Source organism: Equus przewalskii, chromosome 16 (assembly GCF_037783145.1).
Source record: "Equus przewalskii isolate Varuska chromosome 16, EquPr2, whole genome shotgun sequence".
Lineage (NCBI taxonomy): Eukaryota > Metazoa > Chordata > Mammalia > Perissodactyla > Equidae > Equus > Equus przewalskii.
This window is the reverse complement of record NC_091846.1, coordinates 67,657,474-67,674,343: the sequence shown is the minus strand read 5'-3', so window position 1 is coordinate 67,674,343 and position 16,870 is coordinate 67,657,474. Positions and strand designations below refer to the sequence as shown.

Below are 16,870 nucleotides of genomic sequence, written 5' to 3'. Positions count from 1 at the left end.
CTGAGAATTCACATTCCTAGCCAGTGCCCAAGTGATGCTGATGCTGCTTGCTGGCCCGGGGACCATGGATTAGGACCCAGTGCCTTTGTGTTTACCCTTCCAGATCTTCTTCTATGAGTGATGTGCGTAGGTAGAAACATACATACATACTTTTTTAAACTTCTCATCAAATACTCAGACTATATTCAAATTCCTCCGTTTGAATAAAGATGTCTCTACTGTAGTCTGTCGAAACTCATATCCAATCCAGGACCACGCTTCATATCTGATTATGTCCGTTAAGTCTCTCTTAATCTAGCTTGGTCCCCTGCCCTTTTTCTTTTCTCTTTTTTTTTTAACCAACGTTGACCTGCTGAAGGAATATGTGAATAAAATTTGAACTGAAAATTTAAGGATATATATTTTAATTTATTTACAAGGAAAGCTTTAAATAAAAAAGAGATTAAAGACATGTCTGTAAACCAAAGGACAAAATGCAAGGTAGTACCGCCTGTCTTAGGCGTTAGTGTATTACATTCATTAAGCAGTAGCTTATATCCCAGATACATGCAAAGGGAAGTTTTGGAATAGAACCAAGACTTAATGTTATAATGCATCCCTTGGGGTTTCAGGGGGCCTTTTCCTGGAGGGAAACTACTTTTGGAGAAGGGCTCAGCAACAGACCTCAGGCAAGGTACTTGTAACACATCATCAACTCAGTTTTAACCAAAGTCATTTGGTTAATTTGCATTAGCTTTGAAAAATTCAACTCAAAGGATTTCACTTGGGTATTCTGTTATTTAATTGGATTTTTCTCCTTTAATCTACAGTTTGCTGCTTCTGTTTTTAAATTTTCTTCTTCCTCCTTTTAAAACTGTTTAATTTGAAAATGACATGGGGATGCTTAAAACTACTGAAAACAAAGGTATATCTTAGTGAATTATTAAACGGCAACACCCTTGTATCCATCACCTAAGTCAAGAAATACAACTCTGCCAGCCACCTCATCCTAAAACCAACCCCCCCAAAAGTAACCACTATCTAGATTTTTACAATAACTGTTACATTGCTTAATGTTTATTTCACCCAATGGTGCATCTTACACACTAGAGTTTAGTCTTGCCTATTTTGAGAAATTTTACATGCTTCAAGAATCTTTTAATTTATAGCCTCTTCCTCCATGCCCCTCTTTTTTCCTTATAGTTTATCTGTTGATCTGTAGAATTTTCCAGAGTCTGGATTTTGTGGATTGCATTCATTGGTCCCTTTGCTGAGGCCATATATGGTGTCTCAGGAGAAACACACCTGTTTCTTTAAAAAAAAGTATCATTATGACTGTGATACCTTTCTGCCACTCATTTCTACGTGAAAACTGTCTCCTAACCTTCTTAGAAGAAGGTATGGTCCACAGTAGCTTTCCTAGCCTCCCAGAGCTTCCTCTTCCCCTGTTTTGGGGCAGTGTTGAAAGCTATGGTGGCTTGTGTACTGAGACTTGCTCGCTCCATTTCTCTCCACTTCTCTATCACTCCTCCTGTTGTCTTTACCCAGCTCACTTTTGGGCCCATTCTCCAGTTTCTAAGTGGTAGCCTGCCCTCGAAAGTCAGTTGCTCTCACTTGAGTTGGACTCTTCCAGCCCTTCAGACCTTAGTTGCAGGTGTTCTTCTCAAACTGCCCCCTTGTGACTTCCAGCGTCCACCTGGGGCTTCGCTCCCGTCCATCAGATGGCCTGCTACTTGCCTCCATTTCTTCCTGGACAGACCCTGATAGCGCACAGCCCTTGTATTCGGCTGGGTTTGTCTCCAACTGCTTGTACTTTGGGATCTAGGGTTTTCACTCTGAAATCTAGTTTTGCCATAAATGTTGTCCATACTTTTTTGGTTTTGCTGAGTAGCTGTTTTTATGTGAGTTCTTGGGTTTGGGAAGATCTAAAAACTACACTTCCACTTCAATTTTCTCAAGACTGTACCCACTTTTGAAACAAACTTCCATGTATTTTTTTTTACCAAATTGTTTTAAACTGTAGGCTTCATTATTATTCAGATATGGTGGGGCCAACAAGTAAGGAGATGACTGCCATGGAAAAGACAGTTTGTTACTCACATTTCCCAAGAGGAGGGGACATACCACACCATTCAGGGCCACACAGGGAAGCACCAGGTTGGTCAGGAGGCAGAAAGGGTGAGGAGAAAGCACGGGCAGGAGACTTTACTGCACTTTCCATCAGGAAAGGCAAGACAGGGCAAGCAGGGTTAGGATTGGCTAGTTTGAGACATTTCAGAGGGCTCTGGGTGTAGAGGCTGTCTCTAGTTGCCTGGTACCTGGCCCTGGGATAATGAAGGCAGGGGAATGTTGCCTCCTGGAGTAAGAGGCAGATAGAAGAGGCGGTTCAGAGTCTGGGCTCTGGATTGGTTAGTTTGCATATGAAAGGCATGCTTGCAGGGGAGCCATTTGCTATCTCTAAGAACTGGCTAGCCCTGAGAAGGGCAGGTTCTCCCTGGTCAGTGGGGCCCCAGATGCCAGAGCATCAATACAGAAAATAAGAAAATATGAAAGGAAAAGATCAGTGGTTGCCATGGGCTCAGAGGAGAGGGAGGGACAGGAGGTGGAGCCCGGGGAATTTTGAGGGCAGTGAAATTATTCTTTACGATACCGTAGTGGTATATACATGTCACTATACATTTGTCAAAACCCAAGGAATGTACAACACAAAGCATGAACCCTAATGTAAAGTTTGGGCTGTAATAATAATGCATTAACATTGGCTCATCAACTGTAACACACGCACCACACTAACGCAAGATGTCTGCAATAGGGGACACTGTGTGTGTTGGGGGCCCATATATGGCACCTCGCTACTTTCTGCTCAATTTTTCTGTAAACCTAAAAGTCTTCTAAAAAATAAACTCTATTAAGCAAAAAACAAAATGAAAACAAACAAAAAACCTCCTTCCTTCCAGCCTACCAAAGGGACATCCCCCACAGCTCTGTTTTCCAGTGACCTGTCCCTTCTCCCAGACTCTGCTCCAGGAGAGCTTTGCCTCCGCTGGGACCTGCCCTGTCGACACAGTCGCTGTTGGATCAAACCATAGAGCTGCTCTGCGTGGCGACCAAGCTGCTGCATAGCCTCCCCTCTGCTGGCTTCCCAAACTTTCATCTGTCCTCGGTTCTGCAAACCTCTTCATCCTTTATACCTGGAATGTTCCACAAAGAGCCCCTCCTCACCTCAGATGTCCTCAGTTAGACTCCCAGGAGGAAGCAAGGTCAGGGGACTATGACCAAGCACAGAGGAAGGAGGTCTGTTTGGCTCCAGGGGTCCAGCGGGGCTGGGAAACCACTAGCAAAGGACACCCGCCATCCCAAGTAGCTGTGGTTTCTGTGATCCCAAGCCCCTAGAAAGCACGCCTGCTGCTATGGACTGAGCCGTGTCACCCAGGTCATCTATCGAAGCCCCAACCCCTGATGCAACTGTATCTGGAGATGTGTCTCTAAAAGGCAATTCAGGTTTAATGAGGTCAAAAGGGTGGGGCCCTCATCCAATAGGACTGTGGCCTTATGAGAAGAGGAAGAGATCTCTCTCTCTCTCTCTGCCAGGCGAGGACACAGCAAGAAGTGACCATCTGCAAGCCAGAGAGAGGGTACCCCCTGGAACCTGACCATGCTGGCGCCCTGATCTCAGACTTCCAGCCTCCAGAAGTCTGAGAAATAAATGTCTGTTGTTCAAGCCACCCAGCCCACGGTATTTTGTTATGGCAGCCTGAGCTGAGACACCTGCCGCCGGCAAAACCTTGCCCCAGGCATGGAGAAGAATAACAAATGAACAAAAAGATGCCCATCATCTTCCTGAGATTTATCAACGTTTATTTATTAGAAATTAGGATTGTTTTATCAGGTCACCAAGCAACACAGCTTTAATAGAATATTGGTGGGCCAGCCTCACTGGTTTCTGAGCTAGAATGCAAGCATACAATACAACAGATATCTGAGTGCCTACTATGTGCTAGGAATCCTGCTGGGCTCATGACCGGAACGTATCTCAATCAGTCCTCATGACAACCTTGTAAAATTGTCATTGATTAATCACATTTTTCAGATAAAGTGCAAAATCAAAGTTCAGAATCTACCTAGCTGCTAAATGGCAAAGCAAAGGTTTAAACCGAGATTGACAGGCCAGAGGACAGAGCCATCCTCACACTCCTCAACAGGCCAGTGAGAGCAATCTGCTTACACCCGCCTCTGCCCCTGAGGTCCGCGTGGCTCTGAGTGGGGGACGCGTGAGGAGAGGCAGTCGCAAGGATCAGAGGGTGCCCACATGGGCTGAGACAGGACTGCATGTGAACCCTTGTTACGACTCTGGTCACACAGCTCATTGTTCAGTACTGGGCAGGTCACCTCTCTGTATTTGCTCACTCTAAAACATGGATGCTAAAATACCTACCTCAGATAAATATTATAAACAGAAATTGGCAAATGAAGGCCCGTGAGCCAAGTCCAGCCCACCACCAGCTTCGGTATAGCCTGAGAGCAAAGACTGGCTTTTACATTCTTAAGTGGTTGAAAAGAAAAATCAAAAGAAGTACTATATTTCATGACGTGAAAACTCTACAAAATTCAAATATCCGTGCCCATAACTAAAGTTTTATTGGAACACAACCACGCTCATTTGTTTACAGACTGTCTATGGCTGCTTTTGCACTGGGCCGGCAGAGTTGGGGAGTTGCCATGAAGATGGTATGGCCTGCAAAGCCTAACACATTTACTACCAGGCTCTTTGGCCGAGCCCTAAGGTGGAGAACCAATGAGATGCACTTAGGTTTATAGGCTGAGGTCAAGGGACACACTAGAAGCTCAAGGATGGTTCGCTGAGTTCACCCCAATAACAACCTAATGTCTTCCTGGCCTTTTACCAGCCATCAGACTCTAGGTACCATTCAGCTGGCATATTAAGCACAGTCTTGATTCCTAGGATCAGTAGCGTTTCTGCCCCAGAAAGCCCAATCAATAAAAAAAAGCTGATTAAAAGACTTCTCTGCTCCTGCAAGGCAGTCTCATGGGGATGGCTGCCTGGACTCAAGGACAACAGCAGGCCAAACTCGCATGTGAACACAGCAATCAACTCTATTAACTGACAAGCCACAGGACAAGTCTAACTAAGGATAGAGTATATTGATTACTTACTAATTATCACTAGTTTATTTCCAATCTTGAGAAACACATCTTGGACCATGGAAAGCACTCCTTCTCCTCTTAAGCTTTTTGAAACCCTTACTATGACTACTGCTCTGATGTGGGCTATTACGTGATAGACATGATGGGAGGAGAGGCAGAGAGCTGGGCTGGAATGCGCGTTGCCTGAACTTACCACCTAGGGACAAAGGTCCACAAGTTGCTTGCCAGGGACTTTGGGGGACAACTAGTTCCCACTATCACACACAGATAAATGGGCAAAAGCAGCGGTGACAGCCCACGTTGGGGCATTTTGAGAACAGCCATATTTCCTCTCCGTTTGGCAGATATGTGAGCAGCCTCCCAAATGAAACCTGGCAAAGGTAACAATCACAACAGTAGTATTACAAAAAACGACCATGACACGTCCACGTTCACTGCAGCATTATTCACAACCACCAAGAGGTGGACGCAACGTAAATGGCCATCAACAGATGAATGGATAAACAAAATGCAGCATATCCGTAAAATGGAATATTATTCAGACTTAAAAAGGAAGGAAAGTCTGTTGCATGCTGCAACGTGGATGAGCCTTGAGGACATTATGCTCAGCGAAATAAGCCACTCACAAAAAGACAAATACTGCATGATTCTACTTATATGAGGTATCTAGAGTAGCCAAATTCCTAGCGACAGAAAGCAGAATGACAGTTGCCAAGGGCTGGAAGGAGGAGAAAAAAGGAGCTGTTATTTAATGGGTATAGAGTTTCAGTTTTGCAAGATGAAAAAGTTCTCGAGATGTGTTGCACAACAATGTGAACACAGTTAACACTGCTGGACCGTACACTTAAAAATGGGTAAGTTCGAACATTTTATGTTATCTGTTTTTGACTGCACCCACACACACAAAATGATGATGACAATGATAATAGTTTCCATAACTAAGACCTTCTTGAATACGTCCCAGCATGGGGTTTCATGCTGATGGCTGTTATCACATTTGATCCTTTCAAAAACCCCACGAGGTAGGCACTCTTAACCCCATTCTGTGCATGAGCAAAGTGAGGTTCAGAAGGGCCAGCCACCTGCCCCAGCCACGCTGCCGCTAGGTGGCGAAGTAGTGATTTGAGGGCGGGCAGTCTGAGCACAGAGTGGCTCTCACCTGCCTACCACGGACCGCCGGGCTAGAAAGCCAGCATCTCCACAGAGTCCAGAGAGGAGACAAAACCGCACGATTTTCCAGCAACTTTACTGAGAGCAGAAGTGACAACCCAGCTAGAGCTTACTGTTTTCACAAGTGAGCGGCTCTTCCTCAGCTCATCCAGTCAAGATTTGTCCTTGGTACTTCCACCACAGAGTCCCTCAGACAGCCTCCGTGCACTTTTTGGTGATTATTTCTGTTCCTGTGTGCTTTCATTTCATTGCATTTTGGGGGTAAACATTACTGAAGTTTTATACACACACACGCATATAAAGTGCACGTTATAAGTGTACAGCTCACTGAAGTTTTACAAACTGATTGCGCGCATGGAACCAGCAGCCACAGCGAGAGAAAGAAGATGGCCAGGAGCCCAGAAGGCCCTCCTGCAGCATCTCCAGTCACAGACCCCACCCACAGCACAGAGCCACTTTGTCAAAACAATTTATTTTTAAAGTTTATGAAATCAACTCTCAGGTCTGGATTTCGTAATTGACAGAGAGCAAAATAATAGAAACATGGTCACAACGGAATGGTGACTGAGAGCATGGGCCTATCCTTAGACAGATCTGAACGTGACTCCCAGCTCTATCATTTCCTGGCTGTGTGCCTTTGTGAAAATGAATTAGCCTCTTTAAGCCTCAGCTGCCTCATCAGAAAAAGGGTATATAACAGGCCTTTCTGGAATGAATGAAATACTGTAAGTAAACCTAATATGATACCTGCACAGAGTTATTACTCTCTAGAACAGGTGTTGGCAAACTATGGCTTTCTGTATTATAAATAAAGTTTTATTGGAAGAAAGCCACATCCATTCATTTACATATTGTCTATGGCTGCTTTTGCACTACAAGCGCATATCTGAATAGTTGCAGCAGAGACCATATGGCCCGCAAAGCCTACATGTATTATTTACTATCTGGCCCTTTCCAAAGAAAATTCGCTGACCCTGCTCTAGAATGTGGGCCAGGTTTCTGTCGTGTCTACAGGGACTACAACGGTCTGGCATGTGGTCAGCATTCACGCAGTGGCTTTTATTTGTATTATGTGTGACAAATAAACATCTATCTCTTTAAGTCACCATTAGTGGGTTTTCTGTAATTTGCAGTTGAACATATTCCTAAACCATATGATAAGGAAACAGGGAAATCATAAAAATTAAGCCTGATTAAACTTGAAAGAGTCAGCCCTGGAGGCACCCAGGAAGATCAATAGGTCTGGAAATCCTAGCAAAAGAGAAGCAGCCACAGTTAACAGAAAAGGCACTGAACTTGGGGTCAGAAGGGCATGATTAGGATCCTAGCTCTACTATTAGCTAGCTGGTTGACCCAGATATGGAACGATTCTCAGAGGCTTAGTACCCTCACCACTAATTTATGGTTTAGAAAGTTGCCTCCAGCTGGAGTGGAACAGGGCAAGACTGGAGTCAGGAAAGCCATTAGGACCTGGCAGCAATTCAGGCAGGGTTGTTAGAAATAATGAGACAGCATTATCTTCAAGTGTTTTGAGAATCATTATTTTAACATAAAATAAGTTTAGGAAACAATGTTCCATAGAACTTGCTACATCGTGTTGTAATTATTTGTTTCCTTGTCTCTTTTACTAAGTGTGCCCTTCTAATGAACAGAAACCATAGCTGCTTCTGCTGTCCCTTTACAGCACGCGTCTCCTAGAGTATGAGGTGTGATGACCGACATGGTTTAGACACAAAATAATTGTTAGATCAATCAATGAATGTGGAATTAGATTTGGCCCACCTGTGGTCATCTGCCACATCAGAAAAAGGACTGGGAGTTAAGGAAGGTTAGATTTAATGTAAGCACTAGAAAATGACAGAATATTCGGAGGCAGGAGTAAGTTGAGAAAACACAATTTGCACCCATTTTTAGGTGCGTGACACACTCGCTCCTTCAGCACCTACCTGCACTCCCGCTGCCCACTCTTCCCTGCGATGCTCTCTTCTCTTGCTCTGGGACCCTTCCCTCTCCTGGTTTTCCTCCTTCCTACCTGCACGTCCTTTGAGGGTTCTTCCTTCCCTGGGCAGCCCCTTTCAATGCTGGTGTTCCACTCCTGCCTCCTGTGTTTCACTCTCTATACTCTCCTCTACTTTCAGAGCTTCAGTTAATATCTAAAAGAATCATATGATCCTTGAGTCTGAATTTCAGATCAGATCTCTTTCCTGCGCTCCGGGAGATCCACCTACTGGGGGTGCCCACTGGACATCTCCACTGGAACGTCCACCAACGCCTCCGACTCCTCAGGTCTGAGACGGAACTCACTGTTTTACCTCTTCATGGACACGGTCTCTCCGAGCCTTTCCACTTCCAGTGATTGGCGTCTCTGTGCCCCCAGATGGCAAAGCCAGAAAACCCAGCTGCTCTGAGCCCGCTTTCCCTTATAAGTCCATCCATTCAATCATATCCCTAACCGCCCCACGCCCACCAAATCTCTTGGATTCATCCACCTTCCTCCAGACCCCACCTCCATTCTCCCTTAGTTCCATCCAGCACCACCTCCTGCCTGAAATACTGCCTGACAGCTTCCTGGCTCCAGTCTTGCCCTATTCCAAACCGGCTACCATTCTCTTTCTAAACCATAAACCAGATCATATCACATTCCCTTTACAATGCATTCACAGCTTCCCAAACACATTAGCTTGGTACAGAATTGTGCTGTCCAATACAACAGCTACTAGCTACATGTGACTCCTGAGTACTTGGAAGATGGCTCGTCTGAACTGGGAGGGGCTGTAAGTGTCAGATATACACCAGATTCAAAGACAGCGTGAAAAAATGAAAATGTCTTATTCATAGTTTTTGATATTGATTACATGTTGAAATGAAAATGTTTTTGGATATATTAGATTAAATAAAACATATTTTAAAATTATTTTAACTTTTTTTTAGCATAGCTGGTGGAAAACTTGAAATTACCTATGTGGCTTACATTATATTTCTACAGGATGGCAATGGTATAGAAAGCTTTTCCAGATCCGGTTTCTGCTTACCTTTCAGCCTCCTCATCTCTCACCTCCTTCACCAGAGCCTGCCTCCCTCTCCCTTCTCAACTCCAGCCTGATTTGCAGGTGCCTGAATAGTTCATTTGCTTTCTGCTGTTTGTACATGGGGTGCCCCTCTCCCAGGAATATTTTTTCCATAGTTCAACTACTATTGGCTTCATGAGACTCAGTTTCTCAATATCTGGGAAGGATTTCCTGAACACAAATGTTCTCTGCTGCCCCCACTGCCCAACACCCCCTGGCTGCAGTGGAGCACCTGTCACATGCCCTGTACTGACCGCTGACTAAGCCTGGCATCCCGCTTAAATTCTACATTCTCTGCAGTTACTATTACTGGATCTCCACTACAGTGGCTAGCTCAAGGTCCAGGACCTCAGCGTGCACTGAATGGAAGAATAAACAGAAATACAGTCAACAAACCCACAGCTTAAAAGGGTGTCTAATGAAAGACATACTCGGATACAGTCTTAAGAAGGTAACATCAGCCAAAAGAGATAAAAGAGAACAGTAAACTATTGGCTTCAAATGAGTGAAACTTTTTTTAAACAACAATGTGACATATTTTGTAAACGTTAAAATGATCAAACACATGGATGAGGCAATTCCATGCCTTTGGATCTGAACTGCCAAAACGCTTGGCCATGAGCAAAGACGAATGTCCTGGTACATTCACTGTAGCATCATTTGTAACAGCAAACGACTGGGGACAACCTAAGTACCCCAGGGTTTACAGTAGAGGTTGTAAATTATGGCATACCAATTCAGTGGAATGGCATGAAACTGTAACAAAGAAGGAAGTGGATTCCATGTGCGGAAAAGGGAAGATCTCCATGATACACTAATGGAAGTGGAGGGGGTGGTAGAGGACATTGCATACGGTTTCCTCACATTCACGTATTTCAAAAATACATGTTTGCATATACACATACACAGACTTTTATCAGAAGGACACACAAGAAACTGGAAATGGTGGTTCCTAGAGAGAGAGGTGGAAGGGTGAGAGGGGGAGACAGTCTTCACTGTGTACTCTCTTTGAATTTGCTAATCATATGCACACATCACTTTCAAAAGAAGATTAACAAGGGCTTTCTGAGTGTTTTTCTTCTATGTATTTCTGTATGGCCAAGGAAAGCTACCAATTACTCTCCTCTCCCAAGCTGAACCCACAGTAAAATAGCAACATTAATGTGACATCACCTACCGTGATCTTTTTGTGGTCGGGAAACTCGAGGCCAAAATAGTCACCTTCCACAAGGTTGAGGTGGTTGCAAACAGCATCCAGCAACACTTTCCCCGGGGCTCTTTGCTGAAAACAGAAACAACAGGCGTTATGCCCCGTGAGAAAGGCAGCGATGAAAACAAACCGTGATGAAGACAAACCTTAGCCCCCACCGCAGGAAGCCTCTTCACTTCCACCCACCAAGGAAGCTTGCCACCACCCACCTCCATGATACCCTGACCACCCCGTGAGTACTGTGCACACCCCGCTCGGCCCGTCTCACGCTGTTCTCACCCTTAGATGCTAATCTCTGACTTCTTCTCATCTCAATCCTAGGCACCATCCCCTTTTTTTAAATAATAGACTTCATTTTTTAGTTAGAGGTTTACGGAAAATTGAGCAGAAAGTACAGAGGGTTCCCAAACACCTCTCCCCATCACACACACAGTGTCCCTATTATTAACATCTTGCATCAGTGTATACATTTGTTATAATTGTTGAGCCCACGTCGATACATTATCATCACCCAAAGCCCATAGTTTACATTAGAGCTCACTCTTCCTGTTGTATAGTTCTATGGGTCCTGACAAATGCATAGTATCATGCATCCATCATTACAGGATCACACAGGACAGTTTCACCATCCTAAAAACCCACTGCGCTCCACGAACTCAGCCCTCATCCCCCTCCTCCTGAACCCCTGGCAACCAGTGATCTTTGTCTCCACAGTTTGCCTTTTCCAGAATGTCATACAGTTGGAATCACACAGTATTCAGCCTTTTCAGATTGCCTTCTTTCACTTAGCAATATGCATTTAGGCCTCTCCATGTCTTTTCATGGCTTCTTAGTTTTCTTTTCATTGCTAAATAATATTCTGCTCTCTGGATGGACCACAGCTTGTTTACCCATCCACCTACTGAAGGACATCTTGGTTTCCCAAGCCTTGGTCATTATGAATAAAGCTGCTATAAGTATTTGTGTGCAGGTTTTGTGGAGACCTAAGTTTTCAACTCATGATGCCGTGCCCTTTTCGTGCTTGAAACCCTGTCCCTGTTCCTTTCTCCTCCTCCACAAGCAAGGCAGAATTTATGCCTTTCTTCTCTAGCTCTCAGGGGCTTTGTGCAGATCCCATCTAGACCACACATACGTTGACAGGAAAGGTCATCTTTTATTAATCCCTGTATCCACAACGCCCTAAGACCAACCAATTTTGTTGAAATGAGTAAACGTTACTCATTCTACTGTAATATATACCATTAAGAATATGACTCTGTCTCTCCAATTAAATTCTTGGCTACTTATTCACCTTTATATTCTTATTCCCTTGCAAAGCCCCTGGTGCTCAATCAACGTCTGCTGAAATCAATATTCACATGCATTTTCTCTACACTGAATCTACAGGGAGAGGGAATATAATACATAAGAACACGACTGCTACCCGAAACACTTAGAATCATATGCCCTGGTTTCTCTTCACTATCTGGGGGATTCCTAATGACCCACTAGTAACATGGATCCAACTCCACTGCAGAGATCAAACACTAGAAGAAAAATGTCTACATTAACTACAGTTACTGCTTTTATACTTTCTCCTCCCCTCTGAGAAGAGCAGAGCATTTTAGGAACCAATTAGTAACCCAGGAGACTGACAGTAGGAGCCAGAGCCTGATGAGCACAATGATGGGCATGTCCATTAGCCTGCCCCAGCATGACCTAAGGAGATGGCAAAGATGCTTCAGTGTCCAGCGATAAAGCATCTTTTTTTTTATGGATGCCACTTTATGCGCCCATATTGCTCATCACTGAAAGCCACAAGATATTCACAGCTATCTAAAAGCGTGCAATATTCCCCATGGATAATTCCAAACTCACCAGGCTCTAGACTTTGAATGCCTGGTCCAAGGGTCACTGGTAGAATCACTTCACTTGCACTGATGGCAGGAGTAACACATGACGCATGCGAACCACATTTTTTTTTTTTTGGAAGAGTAGCCCTGAGCTAACATCTGCCACCAATCCTCCACTTTTTGCTGAAGAAGACTGGCCCTGAGCTAACATCTGTGCCCATCTTCCTCTATTTTACATGTGGGACACCACGACAGCATGGCTTGATAAGCAGTGCGTAGGTCCGTGGCTGGGATCTGAACCAGTGAACCCCAGGCTGCCAAAGCAGAGTGCGCAAACTTAACTGCTGTGCCACTGGCCAGTCCCTGAACCACATTCTTCTCTGTCAAACGTACTCCCCCTGCCCCCACACACGTACACCTGCATTCATCCAGTGGACTTAAGGGCCACATAGATTACTGGTCACCAATTCTATTCTCCATCTCTTTGATACAGCAATCTGCCTGATTCAGCCAGGCTGAGAGCACTAGGGAGTTCATCAGCCAGGCTAACGGGGGTCCTGGGTTCAAGTTCACCTGGGTTCTACCTCCAAAAAGCTACATGAATACCTAATGCACAGCTACCTGTTCGAGGCCCTCCCTCAGTCCAGCAAAATCCGTAGACAGGATTAAAAATATTATAGAAACAGGGGCTGCCCCATGGCTGAGTGGTTAAGTTCGTGCACTCTGCTTCGGCGGCCCAGGGTTTGGATCCTGGGCACGGACACGGCACTGCTCATTAGGCCATGCTGAGGTGGCGTCCCACATGCCACAACTAGAAGGACTCACAGCTAAGATATACAACTATGTACTGGGGGGATTTGGGGAGAAAAAAGCAGGGGCAAAAAAAGAAGATTGGCAACAGTTGTTAGCTCAGGTGCCAATCTTAAAAAAAAAGATTTAAAATGAGCATCTATATTTAAAAAAATATATTACAGAAATAGAATAGGGGCTATCAAGTTGTGGAATAATTTCTGTATCATACGATTTTTTTAAGGGAAAATCACATTCCAGTTTCACAATTCTTCTTTCTCACAATCCTTGACATTTCCTATTTGTTACAAAATGAACCACCCAATTACCTGACCAGCTGGCAAGCACTCATATTTCCCAAAGAATTCCTGGAACTAAGAGAACTTGATCACTTCATCTAGATTTACAGGGTCTGCAAAATGAGACTTTACAATTCAACGCTGGACGTCTAAACAAGTCAAAAGTCAATATACAATGGATGTCTTTATGGACATGGCGCTCAGCTCAGCACTTTAAGGAACACACAGATGAGAGGGAGCGTTACCATCTGAATCGGGTCCTTACGGAGTCAGCAGAGACTTCTGCGAATGCATGGAGCATATCTTGGCGATAATAAGAGGCTGTGTTGAGCCCTAGAACCTGCAGCATTACTTCAGCATTTCAATACCACTTACGTCCAGCAGAGACAAGCACGAGTAATGACTTCCTGCAAAATGACAGGCTGGAAATAGATGCTTGGAATCTGCTTAACTAATGATGTAAATCCGGTCTCAATTCTTAAAAGTTTCCTTAAAATCTATTATTTGTACAAATCCTTATGCAAAATAACTCTTGTAAGGTAACAAAATTTTTATAAGAGGATAAGTCAATTTAGAGGTGGAATGATACTATAGCTCCTAAAACACATTTATACACTAGATGCCCATAAAGCATTAAATGAGCTCCCCTGTGAATGCTGGCTATATTCAGGGATGTAAGGAGAGCCAGAATGCAGCATCGCTGGAAGGTATGTAGCAGAGTTTAAATGCAGCCGCTACATGACAAGTTCATGGGTAAGGAGCACCCAGCATTGACACCCCAACATGTACCAGGCAGCTATGGACTAAAATGCTTCTAGACATCATGACCCCAAAGTTCAGGGATGCTATTTCCGTTTCTTTTAGGAGTAAGGGTAGAACTGTCAGGGTGTACCCACACACCCAAGGCTCAGCTCTGCTTCAGAAGAAGCATCTCGGAGAGTGGAAGCAGAGAAAGAGTTTCATCCTCATTCTTTAAGGAAAATTACCCCTTTTTCTTGCCATAGTGGATTTACTCCGTCCGTCTGCAACATCATTTCTCTACACTTGTCTCCAACGAAGTTTTTTGAATTTCACACTAAAACTAATTCTGTGCAAAATCATATCACAGAATGCAGAATGAATAGTGGTGATGGTCGCACAACATTGTGGATGTACTTAATGCCACTGAATTGAATACTTAAAAATGGTGAAAATCATAAATTACATATTATGTATATTTACCACAATTAAAAAAATGCAGAAGAAAAAGGCCAAAAAAAAAAAACGTAACTGAGGATGAATTTCATATCTATAAATGACTGGAGAGGGTGATGCACAATAGAAGCCGTTTAAACTATTTTTAAGAATAAGAAAATAAGGGGGCCGGCCTGGGGGCGCAGCGGTTAAGTTCGCACATTCCACTTCTTGGCGGCCTGGGGTTTGCCAGTTCCGATCCCGGGTGCAGACATGGCACCGCTTGGCACACCATGCTGTGGTAGGCGTCCCATATATAAAGTGGAGGAAGATGGGCACAGATGTTAGCTCAGGGCCAGCCTTCCTCAGCAAAAAGAGTAGGATTGGCAGTAGTTAGCTCAGGGCTAATCTTTCTCAAAAAAAAAAGAGACTAAGAATAGGGGCTGGCCTGGTGGCATCCCAGTCCAGGGTTGTTGGTTTGGATCCCGAGTGCGGACATGGCACTGCTTATCAAGCCATGTGGCAGGCGTCCCACATATAAAGTAGAGGAAGATTGGCATTGATGTTAGCTCAGGGCCAATTTTCCTTAGCGAAAAAAAAAAAAAGAGGAGGATTGGCAGCAGAAGTTAGCTCAGGGCTAATCTTCCTCAAAAATAAAAAAAAAAGAATAAGAAAATAAAGAATCTATTTTCTTTATGTGAGATCTTAGGAAAATATTGAGGGGTAGGACCCAGCTCCAGTAGAGGAGCTGTGAAGGGCCTTATCACACGGGGAGAATGAGTGTGTGTGCACTAGATGTTCACTGATATTTCTCAGCACAAAGAGCTCTTTTATGCATCTGGCAAAAAGGCATAAAATGAACACTGTTGGAAGTAACCACAAATTATGCATTTGGGGCAGGCTCTGCACTAGAAGCTGATGATGGGGTTCAAAAGCTACAAATCCACTAGCTGGTCCTTTATTGTTAAAACAAACCCATAAATAAGTCAATGAAGTCTGAATGGGGAAAGAGGTGGCAACAGCACAGTTGAAGCTGGCAGAACACAAAGAAGGGACTCTGAGAAAAATTCATCTGTAAAAGGATTTTCTCAAAGATACACACCCACACGCACACACACACAAGCACACATGCATTTATTTATATGTAAGACTGCACAAGCTGTCATTCATGAGGAAGGGAAATCAAATCACTTAGCCATCATTTGAAAACCTATATTTGTAAGTTATTTGAAAACCTATATTTGTAAGTAATGGTTTAATATGAAAGGGATGTTATGACAAATTAATTTTTTAAATTGTCCCCAAGTGTTTGTATTGAGGGTGAGGGGACAGACTCCTAAGATGCCCACAGCCTCTACGAAACTGCCAGTCTGGCCGACCCCACACACTGCCAGTCTTGATTACAATATTCTAGAAGTGTACTCCTTACAGGAAAGAAACCAAATAGTAATTATATGTCTTACTTTGGAGAACAAATCAGCAATTAATGAAACTACATAATCACATTTTTCCCAGTTTTTTTCTTCTTGACTACTTTTAATTATGCTCCAAAAGGAATCTGAATTTTAATCTACCGCACAAATAAACTGGCTCATTTCAAACTGTGTGTCCCTATGGCTTTCTCCCTTTTGAATGGGCTTTTCACGGAATTCTATAAAACTAAATCTTAGGAGGAGGTTTATATTCTTGAGGAATGTCTGGCAACTAAGGACTGAATAATAAATGGAATGAACATTCACATACAGCTTCAAGACATCAAAAATTGTGAATCAAAGTGGCTTTCGTTTATTGTGCCTGTAGAGTATGTCCCCGCCTTCAGCTTCTCTCCATTATGTGATGGTTTATGCGGGAATACGTCTTTCTCCTCTGAGAGAGGAAAGATACAATTCTTTCTGGGTTGGGGGTATAATCTCCTCCCTTGCCCCACCTCCTCGAAGGGTCTGGACAATGATTCCTCCTGCTTGAAAGGCAAGGTCCTCCCCTTCTGAGAGAATCTCACAGACAGGAATCTATAAAGAGAATGTTCGACCAGGTTTACAAAATTTGCATCTGCTGAGGTTTCAGAGAGTGGTTTCTGGAAGGGTTTTGTTTTTTTTTTCTGGCTTGGGATTAACGTAACCATGACAACCAGGGCATGCTCTTATCCAGCAGAGGGGAATGGCTTCTCTCAAAGGCCTTGGCCCC

General features: G+C 43.9%; 1 protein-coding gene across 8 annotated transcripts in view; it reads right to left on the bottom strand.

Annotated features, from left to right (window-relative positions):
- The window catches only part of FARP1 (FERM, ARH/RhoGEF and pleckstrin domain protein 1), a 287,796-nt gene that overhangs the window by 93,779 nt on the left and 177,147 nt on the right, over positions 1–16,870 (bottom strand). For all 8 annotated transcript variants that reach the window (XM_070579102.1, XM_070579106.1, XM_070579101.1 and 5 more), the window contains one exon: positions 10,561–10,665. In XM_070579102.1, the coding sequence (XP_070435203.1) occupies positions 10,561–10,665 (105 nt within the window). The remainder of the gene's footprint in view (positions 1–10,560; positions 10,666–16,870) is intronic.